This window comes from Salmo salar, unplaced genomic scaffold (assembly GCF_905237065.1).
Source record: "Salmo salar unplaced genomic scaffold, Ssal_v3.1, whole genome shotgun sequence".
In the NCBI taxonomy this organism is placed as follows: domain Eukaryota; kingdom Metazoa; phylum Chordata; class Actinopteri; order Salmoniformes; family Salmonidae; genus Salmo; species Salmo salar.
The window spans coordinates 388,785-413,182 of record NW_025550917.1 but is presented as its reverse complement, the minus strand read 5'-3'; the positions used below and the strand labels follow the sequence as shown (position 1 = coordinate 413,182).

Sequence of the window (24,398 nt, the reverse complement as noted above, 5' to 3'; positions counted from 1 at the left end):
AATACCAGTATGTGTTCTGTATGGTCATGTCCTGTCTGGATACCTGTATGTGTTCTGTATGGTCATGTCCTGTCTGGATACCTGTATGTGTTCTGTATGGTCATGTCCTGTCTGGATACCTGTATGTGTTCTGTATGGTCATGTCCTGTCTGGATACCTGTATGTGTTCTGTATGGTCCTGTCTGAATACCTGTATGGTCCTGTCTGAATACCTGTATGTGTTCTGTATGGTCCTGTCTGAATACCTGTATGTGTTCTGTATGGTCCTGTCTGAATACCTGTATGTGTTCTGTATGGTCCTGTCTGAATACCTGTATGTGTTCTGTATGGTCCTGTCTGAATACCTGTATGTGTTCTGTATGGTCCTGTCTGAATACCTGTATGTGTTCTGTATGGTCCTGTCTGAATACCTGTATGTGTTCTGTATGGTCCTGTCTGAATACCTGTATGTGTTCTGTATGGTCCTGTCTGAATACCTGTATGTGTTCTGTATGGTCCTGTCTGAATACCTGTATGTGTTCTGTATGCTGTCCTGTCTGAATACCTGTATGTGTTCTGTATGCGTCCTGTCTGAATACCTGTATGTGTTCTGTATGGTCCTGTCTGAATACCTGTATGTGTTCTGTATGGTCCTGTCTGAATACCTGTATGTGTTCTGTATGGTCCTGTCTGAATACCTGTATGTGTTCTGTATGGTCCTGTCTGAATACCTGTATGTGTTCTGTATGGTCCTGTCTGAATACCTGTATGTGTTCTGTATGGTCCTGTCTGAATACCTGTATGTGTTCTGTATGGTCCTGTCTGAATACCTGTATGTGTTCTGTATATTCTGGTCCTGTCTGAATACCTGTATGTGTTCTGTATATTCTGGTCCTGTCTGAATACCTGTATGTGTTCTGTATATTCAGGTCCTGTCTGAATACCTGTATGTGTTCTGTATATTCAGGTCCTGTCTGAATACCTGTATGTGTTCTGTATATTCAGGTCCTGTCTGGATACCTGTATGTGTTCTGTATATTCAGGTCCTGTCTGGATACCTGTATGTGTTCTGTATAGTTATGTCCTGTCTGAATACATGTATGTGTTCTGTATAGTCCTGTCTGGATACCTGTATGTGTTCTGTATAGTCCTGTCTGGATACCTGTATGTGTTCTGTATAGTCATGTCCTGTCTGAATACATGTATGTGTTCTGTATAGTCATGTCCTGTCTGGATACCTGTATATGTTCTGTATAGTCCTGTCTGGATACCTGTATGTGTTCTGTATAGTCCTGTCTAGATACCTGTATGTGTTCTGTATGGTCATGTCCTGTCTGAATACCTGTATATTCATGTCCTGTCTGGATACCTGTATATGTTCTGTATGGTTATGTCCTGTCTGGATACCTGTATGTGTTCTGTATAGTCCTGTCTAGATACCTGTATGTGTTCTGTATGGTCCTGTCTGAATACCTGTATATGTTCTGTATAGTCCTGTCTAAATACCTGTATATGTTCTGTATGGTCATGTCCTGTCTGAATACCTGTATGTGTTCTGTATGGTCCTGTCTGAATACCTGTATGTGTTCTGTATGGTCCTGTCTGAATACCTGTATGTGTTCTGTATGGTCCTGTCTGAATACCTGTATGTGTTCTGTATGGTCCTGTCTGAATACCTGTATGTGTTCTGTATGGTCCTGTCTGAATACCTGTATGTGTTCTGTATATTCATGTCCTGTCTGAATACCTGTATGTGTTCTGTATATTCATGTCCTGTCTGAATACCTGTATGTGTTCTGTATATTCATGTCCTGTCTGAATACCTGTATGTGTTCTGTATATTCATGTCCTGTCTGAATACCTGTATGTGTTCTGTATATTCATGTCCTGTCTGAATACCTGTATGTGTTCTGTATATTCATGTCCTGTCTGAATACCTGTATGTGTTCTGTATATTCATGTCCTGTCTGAATACCTGTATGTGTTCTGTATATTCATGTCCTGTCTGGATACCTGTATGTGTTCTGTATAGTTATGTCCTGTCTAGATACCTGTATATGTTCTGTATAGTCCTTTCTGAATACATGTATGTGTTCTGTATAGTCCTGTCTGGATACCTGTATATGTTCTGTATAGTCCTGTCTGGATACCTGTATGTGTTCTGTATAGTCCTGTCTAGATACCTGTATGTGTTCTGTATGGTCATGTCCTGTCTGAATACCTGTATATTCATGTCCTGTCTGGATACCTGTATATGTTCTGTATAGTCCTGTCTAAATACCTGTATATGTTCTGTATGGTCATGTCCTGTCTGAATACCTGTATGTGTTCTGTATAGTCATGTCCTGTCTGGATACCTGTATGTGTTCTGTATAGTCCTGTCTGAATACCAGTATGTGTTCTGTATGGTCATGTCCTGTCTGGATACCTGTATGTGTTCTGTATGGTCATGTCCTGTCTGGATACCTGTATATGTTCTGTATGGTCATGTCCTGTCTGGATACCTGTATGTGTTCTGTATAGTCCTGTCTAGATACCTGTATGTGTTCTGTATGGTCCTGTCTAGATACCTGTATGTGTTCTGTATAGTCCTGTCTAGATACCTGTATGTGTTCTGTATGGTCCTGTCTAGATACCTGTATGTGTTCTGTATGGTCCTGTCTGAATACCTGTATGTGTTCTGTATGGTCCTGTCTGAATACCTGTATGTGTTCTGTATGGTCCTGTCTGAATACCTGTATGTGTTCTGTATGGTCCTGTCTGAATACCTGTATGGTCCTGTCTGAATACCTGTATGTGTTCTGTATGGTCCTGTCTGAATACCTGTATGTGTTCTGTATATTCATGTCCTGTCTGGATACCTGTATGTGTTCTGTATATTCATGTCCTGTCTGGATACCTGTATGTGTTCTGTATATTCATGTCCTGTCTGGATACCTGTATGTGTTCTGTATATTCATGTCCTGTCTGGATACCTGTATGTGTTCTGTATAGTCCTGTCTGGATACCTGTATGTGTTCTGTATAGTCCTGTCTGGATACCTGTATGTGTTCTGTATAGTCATGTCCTGTCTGAATACATGTATGTGTTCTGTATAGTCCTGTCTGGATACCTGTATGTGTTCTGTATAGTCATGTCCTGTCTGGATACCTGTATATGTTCTGGATACCTGTATGTGTTCTGTATAGTCCTGTCTAGATACCTGTATGTGTTCTGTATGGTCATGTCCTGTCTGAATACCTGTATATTCATGTCCTGTCTGGATACCTGTATATGTTCTGTATAGTCCTGTCTGGATACCTGTATGTGTTCTGTATAGTCATGTCCTGTCTGAATACATGTATGTGTTCTGTATAGTCCTGTCTGGATACCTGTATGTGTTCTGTATAGTCCTGTCTGGATACCTGTATATGTTCTGTATAGTCCTGTCTGGATACCTGTATGTGTTCTGTATGGTCATGTCCTGTCTGGATACCTGTATGTGTTCTGTATGGTCATGTCCTGTCTGAATACCTGTATGTGTTCTGTATGGTCATGTCCTGTCTAGATACCTGTATATGTTCTGTATAGTCCTGTCTGGATACCTGTATGTGTTCTGTATAGTCCTGTCTGGATACCTGTATGTGTTCTTTATAGTCCTCTCCTGTCTGGATACCTGTATGTGTTCTGTATAGTCCTGTCTGGATACCTGTATGTGTTCTTTATAGTCCTCTCCTGTCTGGATACCTGTATGTGTTCAGTATAGTCCTGTCTGGATACCTGTATAGTCCTGTCTGGATACCTTTATGATACCTGTATGATACCTGTGTGTGTGTGTGTGTGTGTGTGTGTGTTTGTTCTGCAGAGATCAGTGACCAGTGCCTTCCGTTTCCGTGTTACAAGGAGGGTTCTGAACGCTGCATCGATGGCCAGGCCTCCTTCACCTGTCAGTGTCGACCAGGCTGGAAGGGCCCGCGCTGTGAGGATGGTAGGTACCCGACAGACAGGGTTTCCCCATACTAAAGATCTTTCCTATTGGGTCCTGGCTTAATACTGGGTCTTGGCTTAATACTGGGTGCTACTTAATATTGGGTGCTACTTAATACTGGGTCCTGGCTTAATACTGGGTCCTGGCTTAATACTGGGTCCTGGCTTAATACTGGGTCCTACTTAATACTGGGTCCTGGCTTAATACTGGGTCCTGGCTTAATACTGGGTCCTACTTAATACTTGGTCGCTGGTTTGAATCCGTCTCGAACAGCTTGGCCAGAAATGTTGATGTTGCTGATTTTACTAGGTCACAGTTTCTCCCAGGAACAGGAACAGGAAGTTTATAGTCAATAAATCCATGTTTTGTTATTATTGAATAATGATGTTATTGATTGTTTTATTGATCAGACATCGACGAGTGTTCGGACCCAGATCACCAAGCCGGCTGCAACCAGAAGTGTTACAACTCACCCGGGTCCTTCCGCTGTATGTGTGATGATGGGTACCGGTTCAGAACCAACGAGAAGATCCACTGTACAGGTAACAGGTTCAGTACCGGTTCAGAACCAACGAGAAGATCCACTGTACAGGTAACAGGTTCAGTACCGTTTCAGAACCAACGAGAAGATCCACTGTACAGGTAACAGGTTCGGTACCGGTTCAGAACCAACGAGAAGATCCACTGTACAGGTAACAGGTACTGTTATATAGATCCACTGTACAGGTAACAGGTACTGTTATATAGATCCACTGTACAGGTAACAGGTCCTGTTATATAGATCCACTGTACAGGTAACAGGTCCTGTTATATAGATCCACTGTACAGGTAACAGGTACTGTTATATAGATCCACTGTACAGGTAACAGGTACTGTTATATAGATCCACTGTACAGGTAACAGGTACTGTTATATAGATCCACTGTACAGGTAACAGTTACTGTTATATAAATCCACTGTACAGGTAACAGGTACTGTTATATAGATCCACTGTACAGGTAACAGGTACTGTTATATAGATCCACTGTACAGGTAACAGGTACTGTTATATAGATCCACTGTACAGGTAACAGGTACTGTTATATAGATCCACTGTACAGGTAACAGGTACTGTTATATAGATCCACTGTACAGGTAACAGCTACTGTTATATAGATCCACTGTACAGGTAACAGGTACTGTTATATAGATCCACTGTACAGGTAATAGTACTCTAGTTTAGACTCTAGCTTAGACTCTAGATTTGCAGGCCCAGACTCTAGTGTAGCCTCTAGTTTAGACTCTAGATTTGCAGGCCCAGACTAGTTTAGACTTTAGTTTAGAATCTAGTTCACACTCCAGATTTGCAGGCCCAGACTAGTTTAGAATCTAGTGTAGACTCTAGAGTTGCAGGCCCAGACTCTAGTTTAGACTTTAGTTTAGAATCTAGTGTAGGCTCTAGAGTTGCAGGTCCAAACTCTAGTTCAGACTTCAGATTTGCAGTCCCAGACTAGTTTAGAATCTAGTTTAGACTCTAGTTTAGACTCTAGAGTTGTAGGCCCAGACTCTAGTGTAGACTCTAGAGTTGCAGGACCAGACTCTAGTTTAGACTGTAGTTTAGTATCTAGTTTAGGCTCTAGATTTGCAGGCCAAGACTCTAGTTTAGAATCTAGTTTAGCCTCTATGGGCTAGGTGGGACGCTTGCGTCCCACCTACGTAACAGCCACTGGCAGCCTGTGGCGCGATTTTCAAAACCTTAAAAATCCTATTACTTCAATTTCTCAAACATATGACTATTTTACAGCTATTTAAAGACAAGACTCTCGTTAATCTAACCACACTGTCCGATTTCAAAAAGGCTTTACAACGAAAGCAAAACATTAGATTATGTCAGCAGAGTACCAAGCCAGAAATAATCAGACACCCATTTTTCAAGCCAGCATATAATGTCACCAAAACCCAGAAGACAGCTAAATGCAGCACTCACCTTTGATGATCTTCATCAGATGACAACCCTAGGACATTATGTTATACAATACATGCATGTTTTGTTCAATCAAGTTCATATTTATATCAAAAACCAGCTTTTTACATTAGCATGTGACGTTCAGAACTAGCATACCCCCGCAAACTTCCGGGGAATTCGCTAACATTTTACTAAATTACTCACGATAAACGTTCACAAAAAGCATAACAATTATTTTAAGAATTATAGATACAGACCTCCTCTATGCACTCGATATGTCCGATTTTAAAATAGCCTTTTGGTGAAAGCACATTTTGCAATATTCTAAGTACATAGCCCAGGCATCACGGGCTCGCTATTTAGACACCCGGCAAGTTTAGCACTCACCATAATCATATTTACTATTATAAAAGTTTGATTACCTTTTGTTGTCTTCGTCAGAATGCACACCCAGGACTGCTACTTCAATAACAAATGTTGGTTTGGTCCAAAATAATCCATCGTTATATCCGAATAGCGGTGTTGTGTTCGTGCGTTCCAGACACTATCCGAAATAGTAAAGAAGTGTCGCGCGCATGGCGCAATTCGTGACAATAAAATTCTAAATATTCCATTACCGTACTTCGAAGCATGTCAACCGCTGTTTAAAATCAATTTTTACGCCATTTTTCTCATAGAAAAGCGATAATATTCCGACAGGGAATCTCCTTTTTGGCAAACAGAGGAAAAAATCCCAAAGGCGGGGGCGGTCGGGTCACGCGCATAAGCCCAGTGTCCCTTGATCGGCCACTTGAGAAAGGCGATAATGTGTTTCATCCTGGGGCTGGAATGACGACATTCTGTTTTTTCCCGGGCTCTGAGCGCCTATGGACGACGTGGGAAGTGTCACGTTAGAGCAGAGATCCTTAGTAAATGATAGAGATGGAAAAGAAGTTCAAGAAATGGTCAGACAGGCCACTTCCTGTAAAGGAATCTCTCAGGTTTTGACCTGCCATTTGAGTTCTGTTATACTCAGACACCATTCAAACAGTTTTAGAAAATTTAGGGTGTTTTCTATCCATATGTAATAAGTATATGCATATTCTAGTTACTGGGTAGGAGTGGTAACCAGATTAAATCGGGTATGTTTTTTATCCAGCCGTGTCAATACTGCCCCCTAGCCCTAACAGGTTAGACACTAGATTTGTAGGCCCAAACTCTAGTTCAAACTCCAGATTTGCAGTGCCAGACTAGTTTAGAATCTAGTTTAGACTCTAGATTTGCAGGCCCAAACTAGTTTAGAATCTAGTTTAGACTGTAGTTTAGACTCTAGACTCTAGATTTGCAGGCCCAAACTCTAGTTCAGACTCCCGATTTGCAGTCCCAGACTAGTTTAGAATCTAGTTTAGACTCTAGGCTCGAGTTGCAGGCCCAGACTAGTTCAGACTCTAGATTTGCAGGCCCAGACCGTAATTTAGACTAACAGAGGGAGATGGCTGACCAGTACAGTGTTACAGTGAGGGGAAAAAAGTATTTGATCCCCTGCTGATTTTGAACATTTGACCACTGACAAAGAAATGATCCGTCTATAATTTTAATGGTAGGTTAATTTGAACAGTGAGAGACAGAATAACAACAAAAAAATCCAGAAAAACACATGTCAAAAATGTTATAAATTGATTTGCATTTTAATGAGGGAAATAAGTATTTGACCCCCTCTCAATCAGAAAGATTTCTGGCTCCCAGGTGTCTTTTATACAGGTAACGAGCTGAGATTAGGAGCACACTCTTAAAGGGAGTGCTCCTAATCTCAGTTTGTTATCTGTATAAAAGACACCTGTCCACAGAAGCAATCAATCAATCAGATTCCAAACTCTCCACCATGGCCAAGACCAAAGAGCTCTCCAATGATGTCAGGGACAAGATTGTAGACCTACACAAGGCTGGAATGGGCTACAAGACCATCGCCAAGCAGCTTGGTGAGAAGGTGACAACAGTTGGTGCGATTATTCGCAAATGGAAGAAACACAAAAGAACTGTCAATCTCCCTCGGCCTGGGGCTCCATACAAGATCTCACCTCATGGAGTTGCAATGATTATGAGAACGGTGAGGAATCAGCCCAGAACTACACGGGAGGATCTTGTCAATGATCTCAAGGCAGCTGGGACCATAGTCACCAAGAAAACAATTGGTAACACACTACGCCGTGAAGGACTGAAATCCTGCAGCGCCCACAAGGTCCCCCACTCAAGAAAGCACAAAAACATGCCCATCTGAAGTTTGCCAATGAACATCTGAATGATTCAGAGGACAACTGGTGAAAGTGTTGTGGTCAGATGAGACCAAAATGGAGCTCTTTGGCATCAACTCAACTCGCCGTGTTTGGAGGAGGAGGAATGCTGCCTATGACCCCAAGAACACCATCCCCACCGTCAAACATGGAGGTGGAAACATTATGCTTTGGGGGTGTTTTTCTGCTAAGGGGACAGGACAACTTCACTGCATCAAAGGGACGATGAGCGGAGCCATGTACCGTCAAATCTTGGGTGAGAACCTCCTTCCCTCAGCCAGGGCATTGAAAATGGGTCGTGGATGGGTATTCCAGCATGACAATGACCCAAAACACATGGCCAAGGCAACAAAGGAGTGGCTCCAGAAGAAGCACATTAAGATCCTGGAGTGGCCAAGCCAGTCTCCAGACCTAAATCCCATAGAAAATCTGTGGAGGGAGCTGAAGGTTCGAGTTGCCAAACGTCAGCCTCGAAACCTTAATGACTTGGAGAAGATCTGCAAAGAGGAGTGGAAAAAAAATCCCCCCTGAGATGTGTGCAAACCTGGTGGCAAACTACAAGAAACGTCTGACCTCTGTGATTGCCAACAAGGGTTTTGCCACCAAGTACTAAGCCATGTTTTGCAGAGGGGTCAAATACTTATTTCCCTCATTAAAATGCAAATCATCTTATGACATTTTTGACATGCGTTTTTTCTGGATTTTTTTGTTGTTATTTTGTCTCTCACTGTTCAAATAAACCTACCATTAAAATTATAGACTGATCATTTCTTTGTCAGTGAGCAAACGTACAAAATCAACAGGGGATCAAATACTTTATTCCTCCACTGTACAGAAGACTGTTTAAACCTCAGGGTCATTGACCATCGCTGTTACCAGAAACAGGCTTCCGTCTCAATGACTGTTTCTGCTTGTGCACCCACCCACTTGTGTTAATATTTGTGTGATTGTCTCATGACTAAACCAAACCTCCATATTAACAACTCACACTGAACATGTCAATATGTCTGTGTCTCTTCCTGTATCTCAGATAGTATCTGCTGTACCCCAGTATCTCTGAGGAACCAGCTAAATGTGTTTCCCCTCTCCAGAGAGTATCGGCTGTACTCCAGTATCTCTGAGGAACCAGCTACATTTTTTCCCCTCTCCAGATGGTATCCGCTGTACCCCAGTATCTCTGAGGAACCAGCTAAATGTGTTCCACTCTCCAGATAGTATCTGCTGTACCCCAGTATCTCTGAGGAACCAGCTAAATGTATTTCCCCTCTCCAGATAGTATCTGCTGTACCCCAGTGTCTCTGAGGAACCAGCTAAATGTATTCCCCTCTCCAGATAGTGTCTGCTGTACCCCAGTATCTCTGAGGAACCAGCTAAATGTGTTTCCCCTCTCCAGATAGTATCTGCTGTACCCCAGTATCTCTGAGGAACCAGCTAAATGTGTTCCCCTCTCCAGATAGTATCTGTTGTATCTCTGAGGAACCAGCTAAATGTATTTCCCCTCTCCAGATAGTATCTGCTGTACCCCAGTGTCTCTGAGGAACCAGCTAAATGTATTCCCCTCTCCAGATAGTATCTTGCTGTACCCCAGTATCTCTGAGGAACCAGCTAAATGTATTTCCCCTCTCCAGATAGTATCTTGCTGGACCCCAGTATCTCTGAGGAACCAGCTAAATGTGTTCCCTTCTCCAGATAGTATCTTGCTGTACCCCAGTATCTCTAAGGAACCAGCTAAATGTGTTCCCCTCTCCAGAGAGTATCTTGCTGTACCCCAGTATCTCTGAGGAACCAGCTAAATTCTTTTCCCCTCTCCAGATGGTATCAGCTGTACCCCAGTATCTCTGAAGAACCAGCTAAATGTGTTCCCCTCTCCAGATAGTGTCTGCTGTACCCCAGTGTCTCTGAGGAACCAGCTAAATGTATTCCCCTCTCCAGATAGTATCTTGCTGTACCCCAGTATCTCTGAGGAACCAGCTAAATGTGTTCCCCTCTCCAGATAGTATCTGCTGTACCCCAGTATCTCTGAGGAACCAGCAAAATGTGTTCCCCTCTCCAGATAGTATCTCCTAAATGTGTTCCCCTTCTCCAGATAGTATCTGCTGTACCCCAGTATCTCTGAGGAACCAGCTAAATGTGTTCCCCTCTCCAGATAGTACCTGCTGTACCCCAGTATCTCTGAGGAACCAGCTAAATGTGTTTCCCCTCTCCATATAGTATCTGCTGTACTCCAGTATCTCTGAGGAACCAGCTACATTTTTCCCCTCTCCAGATAGTGTCTGCTGTACCCCAGTATCTCTGAGGAACCAGCAAAATGTGTTCCCCTCTCCAGATAGTATCTGCTAAATGTGTTCCCCCTCTCCAGATAGTATCTGCTGTACCCCAGTATCTCTGAGGAACCAGCTAAATGTGTTTCCCCTCCCCAGATAGTATCTGCTGTACCCCAGTATCTCTGAGGAACCAGCTAAATGTGTTTCCCCTCTCCAGATAGTATCTGCTGTACCCCAGTATCTCTGAGGAACCAGCTAAATGTGTTTCCCCTCTCCAGAAAGTATCTGCTGTACCCCAGTATCTCTGAGGAACCAGCTAAATGTATTTCCCCTCTCCAGATAGTATCTGCTGTACCCCAGTATCTCTGAGGAACCAGCTAAATATGTTCCCCTCTCCAGATAGTATCTGCTGTACCCCAGTATCTCTGAGGAACCAGCTAAATGTGTTCCCCTCTCCAGATAGTATCTGCTGTACCCCAGTATCTCTGAGGAACCAGCTAAATGTGTTTCCCCTCTCCAGATAGTGTCTGCTGTATCTCTGAGGAACCAGCAAAATGTGTTCCCCTCTCCAGATAGTATCTGCTGTACCCCAGTATCTCTGAGGAACCAGCTAAATGTGTTCCCCTCTCCAGATAGTATCTGCTGTACCCCAGTATGTCTGAGGAACCAGCTAAATGTGTTTCCCCTCTCCAGATAGTATCTGCTGTACCCCAGTATCTCTGAGGAACCAGCTAAATGTGTTTCCCCTCTCCAGATAGTATCTGCTGTACCCCAGTATCTCTGAGGAACCAGCTAAATGTGTTCCCCTCTCCAGATAGTATCTGCTGTACCCCAGTATCTCTGAGGAACCAGCTAAATGTGTTCCCCTCTCCAGATAGTATCTGCTGTACCCCAGTATCTCTGAGGAACCAGCTAAATATGTTCCCCTCTCCAGATAGTTTCTGCTGTACCCCAGTATCTCTGAGGAACCAGCTAAATATGTTCCCCTCTCCAGATAGTATCTGCTGTACCCCAGTATCTCTGAGGAACCAGCTAAATGTGTTCCCCTCTCCAGATAGTATCTGCTGTACCCCAGTATCTCTGAGGAACCAGCAAAATGTGTTTCCCCTCTCCATTTAGTATCTGCTGTACTCCAGTATCTCTGAGGAACCAGCTACATTTTTCCCCTCTCCAGATAGTATCTGCTGTACCCCAGTATCTCTGAGGAACCAGCAAAATGTGTTCCCCTCTCCAGATAGTATCTGCTAAATGTGTTCCCCCTCTCCAGATAGTATCTGCTGTACCCCAGTATCTCTGAGGAACCAGCTAAATGTGTTTCCCCTCTCCATATAGTATCTGCTGTACCCCAGTATCTCTGAGGAACCAGCTAAATGTTTTTCCCCTCTCCAGATAGTATCTGCTGTACCCCAGTATCTCTGAGGAACCAGCTAAATGTATTTCCCCTCTCCATATAGTATCTGCTGTACTCCAGTATCTCTGAGGAACCAGCTACATTTTTCCCCTCTCCAGATAGTATCTGCTGTACCCCAGTATCTCTGAGGAACCAGCAAAATGTGTTCCCCTCTCCAGATAGTATCTGCTGTCCCAGTATCTCTGAACAGAAATGTGTTCCCCCTCTCCAGATAGTATCTGCTGTACCCCAGTGTCTCTGAGGAACCAGCTAAATGTATTCCCCTCTCCAGATAGTATCTGCTGTACCCCAGTATCTCTGAGGAACCAGCTAAATATGTTCCCCTCTCCAGATAGTATCTGCTGTACCCCAGTATCTCTGAGGAACCAGCTAAATGTATTCCCCTCTCCAGATAGTATCTTGCTGTACCCCAGTATCTCTGAGGAACCAGCTAAATGTGTTTCCCCACTCCAGATAGTATCTGCTGTACTCCAGTATCTCTGAGGAACCAGCTAAATTTTTTCCCCTCTCCAGATGGTATCAGCTGTACCCCAGTATCTCTGAAGAACCAGCTAAATGTGTTCCCCTCTCCAGATAGTGTCTGCTGTACCCCAGTATCTCTGAGGAACCAGCTAAATTTATTTCCCCTCTCCAGATAGTATCTGCTGTACCCCAGTGTCTCTGAGGAACCAGCTAAATGTATTCCCCTCTCCAGATAGTATCTTGCTGTACCCCAGTATCTCTGAGGAACCAGCTAAATGTGTTCCCTTCTCCAGATAGTATCTTGCTGTACCCCAGTATCTCTGAGGAACCAGCTAAATGTGTTCCCCTCTCCAGATAGTTTCTGCTGTACCCCAGTATCTCTGAGGAACCAGCTAAATGTGTTCCCCTCTCCAGATAGTACCTGCTGTACCCCAGTATCTCTGAGGAACCAGCTAAATGTGTTTCCCCTCTCCATATAGTATCTGCTGTACTCCAGTATCTCTGAGGAACCAGCTACATTTTTTCCCCTCTCCAGATAGTGTCTGCTGTACCCCAGTATCTCTGAGGAACCAGCAAAATGTGTTCCCCTCTCCAGATAGTATCTGCTAAATGTGTTCCCCCTCTCCAGATAGTATCTGCTGTACCCCAGTATCTCTGAGGAACCAGCTAAATGTGTTTCCCCTCTCCATATAGTATCTGCTGTACCCCAGTATCTCTGAGGAACCAGCTAAATGTTTTTCCCCTCTCCAGATAGTATCTGCTGTACCCCAGTATCTCTGAGGAACCAGCTAAATGTATTTCCCCTCTCCAGATAGTATCTGCTGTACCCCAGTATCTCTGAGGAACCAGCTAAATATGTTCCCCTCTCCAGATAGTATCTGCTGTACCCCAGTATCTCTGAGGAACCAGCTAAATGTATTTCCCCTCTCCAGATAGTATCTGCTGTACCCCAGTATCTTTGAGGAACCAGCTAAATGTATTTCCCCTCTCCAGAAGGTATCAGCTGTACCCCAGTATCTCTGAAGAACCAGCTAAATGTGTTCCCCTCTCCAGATAGTGTCTGCTGTACCCCAGTATCTCTGAGGAACCAGCTAAATTTATTTCCCCTCTCCAGATAGTATCTGCTGTACCTCAGTGTCTATGAGGAACCAGCTAAATGTATTCCCCTCTCCAGATAGTATCTTGCTGTACCCCAGTATCTCTGAGGAACCAGCTAAATGTGTTCCCTTCTCCAGATAGTATCTTGCTGTACCCCAGTGTCTCTGAGGAACCAGCTAAATGTATTCCCCTCTCCAGATAGTATCTTGCTGTACCCCAGTATCTCTGAGGAACCAGCTAAATGTTGTTCCCCTCTCCAGATAGTATCTGCTGTACCCCAGTATCTCTGAGGAACCAGCTAAATGTGTTTCCCCTCCCCAGAAAGTATCTGCTGTACCCCAGTATCTCTGAGGAACCAGCTAAATGTATTTCCCCACTCCAGATAGTATCTGCTGTACCCCAGTATCTCTGAGGAACCAGCTAAATATGTTCCCCTCTCCAGATAGTATCTGCTGTACCCCAGTATCTCTGAGGAACCAGCTAAATGTGTTCCCCTCTCCAGATAGTATCTGCTAAATGTGTTCCCCCTCTCCAGATAGTATCTGCTGTACCCCAGTATCTCTAAGGAACCAGCTAAATGTGTTCCCCTCTCCAGATAGTATCTGCTGTACCCCAGTATCTCTGAGGAACCAGCTAAATGTATTTCCCCTCTCCAGATAGTATCTGCTGTACGCCAGTATCTCTGAGGAACCAGCTAAATTTTTTCCTCCTCTCCAGATAGTATCTGCTGTACCCCAGTGTCTCTGAGGAACCAGCTAAATGTATTCCCCTCTCCAGATAGTATCTTGCTGTACCCCAGTATCTCTGAGGAACCAGCTAAATGTGTTCCCTTCTCCAGATAGTATCTTGCTGTACCCCAGTATCTCTGAGGAACCAGCTAAATGTGTTCCCCTCTCCAGATAGTATCTGCTGTACCCCAGTATCTCTGAGGAACCAGCTAAATGTTGTTCCCCTCTACAGATAGTATCTGCTGTACCCCAGTATCTTTGAGGAACCAGCTAAATGTATTTCCCCTCTCCAGAAGGTATCAGCTGTACCCCAGTATCTCTGAAGAACCAGCTAAATGTGTTCCCCTCTCCAGATAGTATCTGCTGTACCCCAGTATCTCTGAGGAACCAGCTAAATGTGTTTCCCCTCTCCGGATAGTATCTGCTGTACCCCAGTATCTCTGAGGAACCAGCTAAATGTGTTTCCCCTCTCCAGATAGTTTCTGCTAAATGTGTTCCCCCTCTCCAGATAGTATCTGCTGTACCCCAGTATCTCTGAGGAACCAGCTAAATGTGTTCCCCTCTCCAGATAGTATCTGCTGTACCCCAGTATCTCTGAGGAACCAGCTAAATGTTGTTCCCCTCTCCAGATAGTATCTGCTGTACCCCAGTATCTCTGAGGAACCAGCTAAATGCGTTTCCCCTCCCCAGAAAGTATCTGCTGTACCCCAGTATCTCTGAGGAACCAGCTAAATGTATTTCCCCTCTCATGATAGTATCTGCTGTACCCCAGTATCTCTGAGGAACCAGCTAAATGTGTTTCCCCTCTCCAGATAGTATCTGCTGTACCCCAGTATCTCTGAGGAACCAGCTAAATGTGTTCCCCTCTCCAGATAGTATCTGCTGTACCCCAGTATCTCTGAGGAACCAGCTAAATATGTTCCCCTCTCCAGATAGTATCTGCTGTAGCCCAGTATCTCTGAGGAACCAGCTAAATGTGTTCCCCTCTCCAGATAGTATCTGCTGTACCCCAGTATCTCTGAGGAACCATCTAAATGTGTTCCCCCTCTCCAGATAGTATCTGCTGTACCCCAGTATCTCTGAGGAACCAGCTAAATGTATTTCCCCTCTCCAGATAGTATCTCCTGTACCCCAGTATCTCTGAGGAACCAGCTAAATGTATTTCCCCTCTCCAGATAGTGTCTGCTCTACCCCAGTATCTCTGAGGAACCATCAAAATGTGTTCCCCTCTCCAGATAGTATCTGCTAAATGTGTTCCCCCTCTCCAGATAGTATCTGCTGTACCCCAGTATCTCTGAGGAACCAGCTAAATGTGTTTCCCCTCTCCAGATGGTATCAGCTATACCCCAGTATCTCTGAGGAACCAGCTAAATGTGTACCCCTCTCCAGATAGTGTCTGCTGTACCCCAGTATCTCTGAGGAACCAGCTAAATGTGTTCCCCTCTCCAGATAGTATCTTGCTGTACCCCAGTATCTCTGAGGAACCAGCTAAATGTGTTCCCCTCTCCAGAGAGTATCTTCCTGTACCCCAGTATCTCTGAGGAACCAGCTAAATGTGTTCCCCTCTCCAGATAGTATCTGCTGTACCCCAGTATCTCTGAGGAACTAGCTAAATGTGTTCCCCTCTCCAGATAGTATCTGCTGTACCCCAGTATCTCTGAGGAACCAGCTAAATGTATTTCCCCTCTCCAGATAGTAACTGCTGTACCCCAGTATCTCTGAGGAACCAGCTAAATGTGTTTCCCCTCTCCAGATAGTGTCTGCTGTACCCCAGTATCTCTGAGGAACAAGCAAAATGTGTTCCCCTCTCCAGATAGTATCTCCTAAATGTGTTCCCCCTCTCCAGATAGTATCTGCTGTACCCCAGTATCTCTGAGGAACCAGCAAAATGTGTTCCCCTCTCCAGATAGTATCTGCTAAATGTGTTCCCCTCTCCAGATAGTATCTGCTGTACCCCAGTATCTCTGAGGAACCAGCTATATGTGTTCCCCTCTCCAGATGGTATCTGCTGTACCCCAGTATCTCTGAGGAACCAGCTAAATGTGTTTCTCTCTCCAGATAGTATCTGCTGTACCCCAGTATCTCTGAGGAACCAGCTAAATGTGTTCCCCTCTCCAGATAGTGTCTTGCTGTACCCAAGTATCTCTGAGGAACCAGCTAAATGTATTCCCCTCTCCAGATATTATCTTGCTGTACCCCAGTATCTCTGAGGAACCAGCTAAATGTGTTCCCCTCAACAGATAGTATCTGCTGTACCCCAGTATCTCTGAGGAACCAGCTAAATGTATTTCCCCTCTCCAGATAGTATCTGCTGTACCCCAAAATCTCTGAGGAACCAGCTAAATGTGTTTCCCCTCTCCAGATAGTATCTTGCTGTACCCCAGTATCTCTGAGGAACCAGCTAAATGTGTTTCCCCTCTCCAGATAGTGTCTGCTGTACCCCAGTATCTCTGAGTAACCAGCTAAATGTGTTCCCCTCTCCAGATAGTATCTGCTGTTCCCCAGTATCTCTGAGGAACCAGCTAAATGTGTTCCCCTCTCCAGATAGTATCTGCTGTACCCCAGTATCTCTGAGGAACCAGCTATATGTGTTCCCCTCTCCAGATGGTATCTGCTGTACCCCAGTATCTCTGAGGAACCAGCTAAATGTGTTTCTCTCTCCAGATAGTATCTGCTGTACCCCAGTATCTCTGAGTAACCAGCTAAATGTGTTCCCCTCTCCAGATGGTATCAGCTGTTCCCCAGTATCTCTGAGGAACCAGCTAAATGTATTCCCCTCTCCAGATAGTATCTGCTGTACCCCAGTATCTTTGAGGAACCAGCTAAATGTGTTCCCCTCTCCAGATAGCATCTTGCTGTACCCCACTATCTCTGAGGAACCATCTAAATGTGTTTCCCCTCTCCAGATAGTATCTGCTGTACCCCAGTATCTCTGAGGAACCAGCTAAATGTATTTCCCCCCTCCAGATAGTATCTGCTGCACCCCAGTATCTCTGAGGAACCAGCTAAATGTATTCCCCTATCCAGATGGTATCTGCTGTACCCCAGTATCTCTGAGGAACCAGCTAAATGTGTTCCCCTCTCCAGATAGTATCTGCTGTACCCCAGTATCTCTGAGGAACCAGCAAAATGTGTTCCCCTCTCCAGATAGTATCTGCTAAATGTGTTCCCCTCTCCAGATAGTATCTGCTGTACCCCAGTATCTCTGAGGAACCAGCTAAATTTTTCCCCTCTCCAGATAGTGTCTGCTCTACCCCAGTATCTCTGAGGAACCAGCAAAATGTGTTCCCCTCTCCAGATAGTATCTGCTAAATGTGTTCCCCCTCTCCAGATAGTATCTGCTGTATCTCTGAGGAACCAGCTACATTTTTTCCCCTCTCCAGATGGTATCAGCTGTACCCCAGTATCTCTGAGGAACCAGCTAAATGTGTTCCCCTCTCCAGATAGTGTCTGCTGTACCCCAGTATCTCTGAGGAACCAGCTAAATGTGTTCCCCTCTCCAGATAGTGTCTTGCTGTACCCCAGTATCTCTGAGGAACCAGCTAAATGTATTCCCCTCTCCAGATATTATCTTGCTGTACCCCAGTATCTCTGAGGAACCAGCTAAATGTGTTCCCCTCAACAGATAGTATCTGCTGTATCTCTGAGGAACCAGCTAAATGTATTTCCCCTCTCCAGATAGTATCTGCTGTACCCCAAAATCTCTGAGGAACCAGCTAAATGTGTTCCCCTCTCCAGATAGTATCTTGCTGTACCCCAGTATCTCTGAGGAACCAGCTAAATGTGTTTCCCCTCTCCAGATAGTATCTTGCTGTACCCCAGTATCTCTGAGGAACCAGCTAAATGTGTTTCCCCTCTCCAGATAGTGTCTGCTGTACCCCAGTATCTCTGAGTAACCAGCTAAATGTGTTCCCCTCTCCAGATGGTATCAGCTGTTCCCCAGTATCTCTGAGGAACCAGCTAAATGTATTCCCCTCTCCAGATAGTATCTGCTGTACCCCAGTATCTTTGAGGAACCAGCTAAATGTATTCCCCTCTCCAGATAGTATCTTGCTGTACCCCAGTATCTCTGAGGAACCAGCTAAATGTGTTCCCCTCAACAGATAGTATCTGCTATACCCCAGTATCTCTGAGGAACCAGCTAAATGTATTTCCCCTCTCCAGATAGTATCTGCTGTACCCCAGTATCTCTGAGGAACCAGCTAAATGTGTACCCCTCTCCAGATAGTGTCTGCTGTACCCCAGTATCTCTGAGGAACCAGCTAAATGTGTTCCCCTCTCCAGATAGTGTCTTGCTGTACCCCAGTATCTCTGAGGAACCAGCTAAATGTGTTCCCCTCTCCAGATATTATCTTGCTGTACCCCAGTATCTCTGAGGAACCAGCTAAATGTGTTCCCCTCAACAGATAGTATCTGCTGTATCTCTGAGGAACCAGCTAAATGTATTTCCCCTCTCCAGATAGTATCTGCTAAATGTGTTCCCCCTCTCCAGATAGTATCTGCTGTACCCCAGTATCTCTGAGGAACCAGCTAAATGTGTTTCCCCTCTCCAGATAGTGTCTGCTGTACCCCAGTATCTCTGAGGAACCAGCTAAATGTATTTCCCCTCTCCAGATAGTATCTGCTGTACCCCAGTATCTCTGAGGAACCAGCTAAATGTGTTCCCTTCTCCAGATAGTATCTTGCTGTACCCCAGTATATCTGAGGAACCAGCTAAATGTGTTTCCCCTCTCCAGATGGTATCAGCTGTTCCCCAGTATCTCTGAGGAACCAGCTAAATGTATTCCCCTCTCCAGATAGTATCTGGTGTACCCCAGTATCTCTGAGGAACCAGCTAAATGTGGTTCCCCTCTCCAGATAGAATCTGCTGTACCCCAGTATCTCTGAGGAACCAGCTAAATGTGTTTCCCCTCTCCAGATAGTATCTCTGAGGAACCAGCTAAATGTGTTCTCCTCTCCAGATGGTATCTGCTGTTCCCCAGTATCTCTGAGGAACCAGCTAAATGTATTCCCCTCTCCAGATAGTATCTGCTGTTGCCCAGTATCTCTGAGGAACCAGCTAAATGTGTTTCCCCTCTCCAGATAGCATCTTGCTGTATCCCAGTATCTCTGAGGAACCAGCTAAATGTATTTCCCTTCTCGGTATAGTATCTGCTGTACCCCAGTATCTCTGAGGAACCAGCTAAATGTGTTCCCCTCTCCAGATAGTATCTGCTAAATGTGTTCCCCCTCTCCAGATAGTATCTGCTGTACCCCAGTATCTCTGAGGAACCAGCTAAATGTGTTCCCTTCTCCAGATAGTATCTTGCTGTACCCCAGTATATCTGAGGAACCAGCTAAATGTGTTTCCCCTCTCCAGATAGTATCTGCTGTACCCCAGTATATCTGAGGAACCAGCTAAATGTGTTCCCCTCTCCAGATAGTATCTGCTCTACCCCAGTATCTCTGAGGAACCAGCTAAATGTGTTCCCCTCTCCAGATAGTATCTGCTGTACCCCAGTATCTCTGAGGAACCAGCTAAATGTGTTCCCTTCTCCAGATAGTATCTTGCTGTACCCCAGTATATCTGAGGAACCAGCTAAATGTGTTTCCCCTCTCCAGATAGTATCTGCTGTACCCCAGTATATCTGAGGAACCAGCTAAATGTGTTTCCCCTCTCCAGATAGTATCTGCTGTATCTCTGAGGAACCAGCTAAATGTGTTCTCCTCTCCAGATGGTATCAGCTGTTCCCCAGTATCTCTGAGGAACCAGCTAAATGTATTCCCCTCTCCAGATAGTATCTGCTGTTGCCCAGTATCTCTGAGGAACCAGCTAAATGTGTTTCCCCTCTCCAGATAGCATCTTGCTGTATCCCAGTATCTCTGAGGAACCAGCTAAATGTGTTTCCCCTCTCCAGATAGTATCTGCTGTTCCCCAGTATCTCTGAGGAACCAGCTAAATGTGTTCCCCTCTCCAGATGGTATCAGCTGTTCCCCAGTATCTCTGAGGAACCAGCTAAATGTGTTCCCCTCTCCAGATACTATCTGCTAAATGTGTTCCCCTCTCCAGATAGTATCTGCTGTACCCCAGTATCTCTGAGGAACCAGCTAAATGTGTTCCCGTCTCCAGATAGTATCTTGCTGTACCCCAGTATATCTGAGGAACCAGCTAAATGTGTTCCCCTCTCCAGATAGTATCTGCTGTACGCCAGTATATCTGAGGAACCAGCTAAATGTGTTTCCCCTCTCCAGATAGTATCTGCTGTACCCCAGTATCTCTGAGGAACCAGCTAAATGTGTTCTCCTCTCCAGATGGTATCAGCTGTTCCCCAGTATCTCTGAGGAACCAGCTAAATGTATTCCCCTCTCCAGATAGTATCTGCTGTACCCCAGTATCTCTGAGGAACCAGCTAAATGTGTTCCCCTCTCCAGATAGTATCTGCTCTACCCCAGTATCTCTGAGGAACCAGCTAAATGTGTTCCCCTCTCCAGATAGTATCTGCTGTACCCCAGTATCTCTGAGGAACCAGCTAAATGTGTTCCCGTCTCCAGATAGTATCTTGCTGTACCCCAGTATATCTGAGGAACCAGCTAAATGTGTTTCCCCTCTCCAGATAGTATCTGCTGTACCCCAGTATCTCTGAGGAACCAGCTAAATGTGTTCTCCTCTCCAGATGGTATAAGCTGTTCCCCAGTATCTCTGAGGAACCAGCTAAATGTATTCCCCTCTCCAGATAGTATCTGCTGTACCCCAGTATCTCTGAGGAACCAGCTAAATGTGTTTCCCCTCTCCAGATAGCATCTTGCTGTATCCCAGTATCTCTGAGGAACCAGCTAAATGTGTTTCCCCTCTCCAGATAGTATCTGCTGTACCCCAGTATCTCTGAGGAACCGCAAAATTTGTTCCCCTCTCCAGAGAGTATCTGCTGTACCCCAGTATCTCTGAGGAACCAGCTAAATGTGTTCCCCTCTCCAGATAGTATCTGCAGTACCCCAGTATCTCTGAGGAACCAGCTAAATGTGTTCCCCTCTCCAGATAGTATCTGCTAAATGTGTTCCCCCTCTCCAGATAGTATCTGCTGTACCCCAGTATCTCTGAGGAACCAGCTAAATGTATTCCCCTCTCCAGATAGTATCTGCTCTACCCCAGTATCTCTGAGGAACCAGCTAAATGTGTTCCCCTCTCCAGATAGTATCTGCTGTACCCCAGTATCTCTGAGGAACCAGCTAAATGTGTTCCCGTCTCCAGATAGTATCTTGCTGTACCCCAGTATATCTTAGGAACCAGCTAAATGTGTTTCCCCTCTCCAGATAGTATCTGCTGTACCCCAGTATCTCTGAGGTACCAGCTAAATGTGTTCCCCTCTCCAGATGGTATCATCTGTTCCCCAGTATCTCTGAGGAACCAGCTAAATGTATTCCCCTCTCCAGATAGTATCTGCTGTACCCCAGTATCTCTGAGGAACCAGCTAAATGTGTTCTCCTCTCCAGATAGTATCTGCTGTACCCCAGTATATCTGAGGAACCAGCTAAATGTGTTTCCCCTCTCCAGATAGTATCTGCTGTACCCCAGTATCTCTGAGGAACCAGCTAAATGTGTTCTCCTCTCCAGATGGTATAAGCTGTTCCCCAGTATCTCTGAGGAACCAGCTAAATGTATTCCCCTCTCCAGATAGTATCTGCTGTACCCCAGTATCTCTGAGGAACCAGCTAAATGTGTTTCCCCTCTCCAGATAGTATCTGCTGTACCCCAGTATCTCTGAGGAACTGCAAAATTTGTTCCCCTCTCCAGAGAGTATCTGCTGTACCCCAGTATCTCTGAGGAACCAGCTAAATGTGTTTCCCCTCTCCAGATAGTATCTGCTGTACCCCAGTATCTCTGAGGAACCAGCTAAATGTGTTCCCCTCTCCAGATAGTATCTGCAGTACCCCAGTATCTCTGAGGAACCAGCTAAATGTGTTCCCCTCTCCAGATAGTACCTTGCTGTACCCCAGTATCTCTGAGGAACCAGCTATATGTGTTCCCCTCTCCAGATGGTATCTCCTGTACCCCAGTATCTCTGAGGAACCAGCTAAATGTGTTTCCCTCTCCAGATAGTATCTGCTGTACCCCAGTATCTCTGAGGAACCAGCTAAATGTGTTCCCCTCTCCAGATAGTATCTTCCTGTACCCCAGAATCTCTGAGGAACCAGCTAAATGTATTGCCCTCTCCAGATAATATCTTGCTGTACCCCAGTATCTCTGAGGAACCAGCTAAATGTGTTCCCCTCTCCAGATAGTATCTGCTGTACCCCAGTATCTCTGAGGAACCAGCTAAATGTGTTCCCCTCTCCAGATAGTATCTTGCTGTACTCCAGTATCTCTGAGGAACCAGCTAAATGTGTTTCCCCTCTCCAGATAGTATATGCTAAATGTGTTCCCCCTCTCCAGATTGTATCTGCTGTACCCCAGTATCTCTGAGGAACCAGCTAAATGTGTTCCCCTCTCCAGATAGTATCTGCTGTACCCCAGTATCTCTGAAGAACCAGCTAAATGTGTTCCCCTCTCCAGATAGTATCTTGCTGTACTCCAGTATCTCTGAGGAACCAGCTAAATGTGTTTCCCCTCTCCAGATAGTATATGCTAAATGTGTTCCCCCTCTCCAGATTGTATCTGCTGTACCCCAGTATCTCTGAGGAACCAGCTAAATGTGTTTCTCTCTCCAGATAGTATCTGCTGTACCCAAGTATCTCTGAGGAACCAGCTAAATGTGTTCCCCTCTCCAGATAGTATCTTGCTGTACCCCAGTATCTCTGAGGAACCAGCTAAATGTATTTCCCCTCTCCAGATAGTATCTGCTGTACCCCAGTATCTCTGAGGAACCAGCTAAATGTGTTCCCCTCTCCAGATGGTATCAGCTGTTCCCCAGTATCTCTGAGGAACCAGCTAAATGTGTTCCCCTCTCCAGATAGTATCTGCTGTACCCCTGTATATCTGAGGAACCAGCTAAATGTGTTTCCCCTCTCCAGATAGTATCTGCTGTACCCCAGTATCTCTGAGGAACCAGCTAAATGTATTCACCTCTCCAGATAGTATCTGCTGTACCCCAGTATCTCTGAGGTACCAGCTAAATGTGTTTCCCCTCTCCAGATAGTATCTACTGTACCCCAGTATCTCTGAGGAACTGCAAAATTTGTTCCCCTCTCCAGAGAGTATCTGCTGTACCCCTGTATCTCTGAGGAACCAGCTAAATGTGTTTCCCCTCTCCAGATAGTATCTGCTGTACCCCAGTATCTCTGAGGAACCAGCTAAATGTGTTCCCCTCTCCAGATAGTACCTTGCTGTACCCCAGTATCTCTGAGGAACCAGCTATATGTGTTCCCCTCTCCAGATGGTATCTCCTTTACCCCAGTATCTCTGAGGAACCAGCTAAATGTGTTCCCCTCTCCAGATAGTATCTTGCTGTACTCCAGTATCTCTGACGAACCAGCTAAATGTATTTCCCCTCTCCAGATATCAATGAGTGTTTGCTGTACCCCAGTATCTGTGAGGAACCAGCTAAATGTATTCCCCTCTCCAGATAATATCTTGCTGTACCCCAGTATCTCTGAGGAACCAGCTAAATGTGTTCCCCTCTCCAGATAGTATCTGCTGTACCCCAGTATCTCTGAGGAACCAGCTAAATGTATTTCCCCTCTCCAGATAGTATCTGCTGTACCCCAGTATCTCTGAGGAACCAGCTAAATGTGTTCCCCTCTCGAGATAGTATCTGCTAAATGTGTTCCCCCTCTCCAGATAGTATCTGCTGTACCCCAGTATCTCTGAGGAACCAGCTAAATGTATTCCCCTCTCCAGATAGTATCTGCTGTACCCCAGTATCTCCGAGGAACCAGCTAAATGTGTTCCCCTCTCCAGATAGTATCTGCTGTACCCCAGTATCTCTGAGGAACCAGCTAAATGTGTTTCCCCTCTCCAGATAGTGTCTGCTGTACCCCAGTATCTCTGAGGAACCAGCTAAATGTGTTCCCCTCTCCAGATAGTATCTTGCTGTACTCCAGTATCTCTGAGGAACCAGCTAAATGTGTTTCCCCTCTCCAGATAGTATATGCTAAATGTGTTCCCCTCTCCAGATAGTATCTTGCTGTACTCCAGTATCTCTGAGGAACCAGCTAAATGTATTCCCCTCTCCAGATAGTATCTTGCTGTATCTCTGAGGAACCAGCTAAATGTATTCCCCTCTCCAGATAGTATCTGCTGTACCCCAGTATCTCTGAGGAACCAGTTAAATGTGTTCCCCTCTCCAGATAGTATCTTG

The 24,398-nt window shown here is 45.1% G+C and overlaps 1 protein-coding gene and 1 long non-coding RNA gene across 8 annotated transcripts in view; both read left to right on the top strand.

The window, feature by feature from the left end:
* LOC106594202 (vitamin K-dependent protein S-like) overlaps positions 1 to 24,398 on the top strand; it is a 43,342-nt gene that overhangs the window by 7,027 nt on the left and 11,917 nt on the right. For all 7 annotated transcript variants that reach the window (XR_006768214.1, XR_006768215.1, XM_045714002.1 and 4 more), the window contains 2 exons: positions 3,824 to 3,946; positions 4,357 to 4,488. Coding sequence is in view for 5 of the 7 variants with exons in the window: in XM_045714002.1 (XP_045569958.1) it covers positions 3,824 to 3,946; positions 4,357 to 4,488 (255 nt within the window). In the remaining 2 variants the exon portion in view is untranslated. The remainder of the gene's footprint in view (positions 1 to 3,823; positions 3,947 to 4,356; positions 4,489 to 24,398) is intronic.
* Positions 18,745 to 24,033, top strand: LOC123740227 (uncharacterized). The gene is made up of 3 exons (XR_006768217.1): positions 18,745 to 18,930; positions 21,392 to 21,445; positions 21,626 to 24,033. It is a non-coding gene; the product is annotated as an uncharacterized lncRNA (long non-coding RNA).